The sequence below is a fragment of the Lycium ferocissimum genome, unplaced genomic scaffold (genome assembly GCF_029784015.1).
Source record: "Lycium ferocissimum isolate CSIRO_LF1 unplaced genomic scaffold, AGI_CSIRO_Lferr_CH_V1 ctg7174, whole genome shotgun sequence".
NCBI lineage: Eukaryota > Viridiplantae > Streptophyta > Magnoliopsida > Solanales > Solanaceae > Lycium > Lycium ferocissimum.
In genome coordinates, this window is record NW_026726664.1 from 16,801 (window position 1) to 19,520 (window position 2,720).

Genomic DNA, 2,720 nt, shown 5'->3' on the forward strand with positions numbered 1-2,720 from the left:
AAAAGATACCTGTCAAATCCACCCATTTTGGTCCCGCCAAGGCCGAGAAGTCATTTGCTACTGTACATTTTAGTATCAGAAAATTCTTTTGGGTGCATGTTGGCACAAAATGATGAAACAGGCAAGAAAGAGAGAGCCATCTATTACATCAGTAAGAAGATCACACCCTCTGAATCCGGATATTCCTTGGTGGAAAAGACTTGTTGTGCTCTGACATGGGTGTCTCAGAAACTAAGACATTATATGGCTGCATACACGACTCATCTGATTTCAAGAATGGACCCCCTAAGGTACATCTTTCGCCAGCCTATGCGTATAGGGAAATTGGCCAAATGGAAAATGCTATTAAGTAAGTTTGGCATTCAATACGTCGCACGTAAAAGCAGTTAAAGGGCAAGCATTAGCAGATTTACTAGCAAGAAGTCCAGTAGATGACAATCTCGTACCTTTGTGGACTTACTTCCCAGACGAAGAAATAATGAAAATTGAGGGCGAAGAAAATGAAGATGAATTAGGATGGAAAGTATACTTTGATGGAGCGGTCAATTTTAAAGGATCAGGAATCGGAGCCATTTTGGTTTCAGAATCAGGACAATATTATCCAGTGGCAGCCAAGTTGAGCTTCAGTTGCACCAACAACATGGCTAAATACGAAGCATGAATTTTGGGTCTATTTTTAGCCCTTGCCATGAATGTGCAAAACCTTCAAGTAATTGGCGATTCGAATTTGTGGATTCATCAAGTTTGGGGAGAATGGGCCACCAAAAACGAGAAGATCATACCGTATGTCGGACTTGTGCAAAGATTTGCAGATCGGTTCCAAGAAGTAAAGTTCAAGCACATACTGAGAACTCAAAATGAGTTTGCTAATGCATTGGCAACAATAGCATCCATGATTCAGCATCCTGATAGTAAATACATTGATCCTGTCAAAATTGAAATCAGAGATCGACCGGCTCACTGTGCTTTTGTAGAGGCAGAGACTGATGGAAAACCTTGGTACGTTGACATTAAAATGTTCCTGGAGAAAGGAGAATATCCCGAAGGAATCACCATCAACCAGAAGAAAACTATCAGGAAGTTGGCAAATGGTTTCTTTCTCAACAAGAATGTCCTGTACAAAAGAACTCTAAATTTGGGATTGCTTAGATGTGTTGACTGTGTCGAAGCTACAAGATTGATTGAAGAAGTGCATGCTGGAACCTGCGGGCCTCACATGAATGGGTTCATGCTAGCAAAGAAGATTCTAAGAACTGGGTATTCTTTGGATGACCATGGAGAATGATTGTAGCAAGTTAGTCTAGAAATGAAGTGTCAAATTCATGGAGATTTGATAAAGGTTCCTTCGACAGAACTGAATGCTATGACGTCACCTTGGGCATTCACTGCTTGGGGCATGGATGTCATAGGACTAATTGAACTAGCTGCGTCAAACAAACACCGCTTCATTTTGGTCGCCATAGACTATTTCACCAAGTGGGTGGAAGCAGCATCTTATTCATCAGTAACAAAGAAAGTAGTCACAGATTTTGTGCGCAACAACATCATATGCCGATTTGGTATCCCAGAATCAATCATAACAGATAATGGGGCTAATTTGAATAGCCACTTGATGAAAGACATGTGTGCGCAGTTCCGAATCACTCACCGGAATTCAACCGCATACCGGCTACAAATGAAGGGGCCTGTGGAAGCCTCCAACAAAAACATCAAGAAGATCCTCAGAAAGATGATCGATAACTACAAAGACTGGCATGAATAACTGCCTTATGCATTATTGGGATATCGCACTACGCGTAACTTCGTTGGGGCCACTCCATACCTGGTGGTGTATGGCACTGACGTAGTAATACCAGCCGAAGTAGAAATCCCTTCACTTTGAATAATACAAGAAGCTGAGTTGGACGATACAGAATGGATACACAAAAGGTATGAATAACTGGCTTTGATAGATGAAAAGTGAATTATTGTTGTTTGCCATGGTCAATTGTACCAACAAAGGATGGCGCAAGCTTTCAACAAGCATGTGAGAACTAGGTTTTTTTCAAATTGGGCAATTAGTGCTCAAACGAATATTCCCTAATCAAGAAGAATACAAAGGAAAGTTCGCACCAAACTGGCAAGGCCCCCATATGATGCGAAAGGTACTATCAGGAGGAGCTGTGGTACTTGCTGAAATGGATGGTTAGGAGTGTCCAAGAGCAATAAATTCCGACACCATCAAGAGATACTACGTGTGAAGAAGAAAACGACTGCAAAGATTCAGAGTTTTTATAGTTTATGTTGCTTTAATTACATTTTCTTTGCTGGTAATTTTGCATATTTAGAAAAAACCAAATCCAAAACCAAGTACGAACTATGCAAGGATCTGATTCCCTATATTTATAAGGGGATACGTAGGTGCTTTTCCAAGCTCGGTCGCTTTAACTCAAAAATACAAAATTATGTATATTGAACTACGTTATGACCTGATTCCCATTTTGGGATACGTAGGCACTCTTTTGAGTTCGGTCTCACAAAAAAATTTCCAATATGTTTACCCCAAACTACGTTTCGACCTGATTCCCGAAATGGGATACGTAGGTGCTCTCCTGAGCTCGGTCATTCCAAACAAATTCCTAATAAACCTTAGGAAACCTCAAAAATGTTTTAGCGAGAGAAAGATAAAGGTAACACCACAAGGAAACTGGGGCAGAATTTTTTAGAGGACCTCAAAAATT

At 40.6% G+C, this 2,720-nt stretch overlaps 1 protein-coding gene across 1 annotated transcript; it reads left to right on the forward strand.

Annotated features, from left to right (window-relative positions):
- Positions 1–1,306: 1,306 nt before the first annotated feature.
- On the forward strand, positions 1,307–1,762 carry LOC132045600 (uncharacterized). Its single transcript, XM_059436183.1, has one exon. The coding sequence runs from the start codon at positions 1,307–1,309 to the stop codon at positions 1,760–1,762; it is 456 nt and encodes a 151-aa protein (XP_059292166.1).
- The last annotated feature ends 958 nt before the right edge of the window (positions 1,763–2,720 follow it).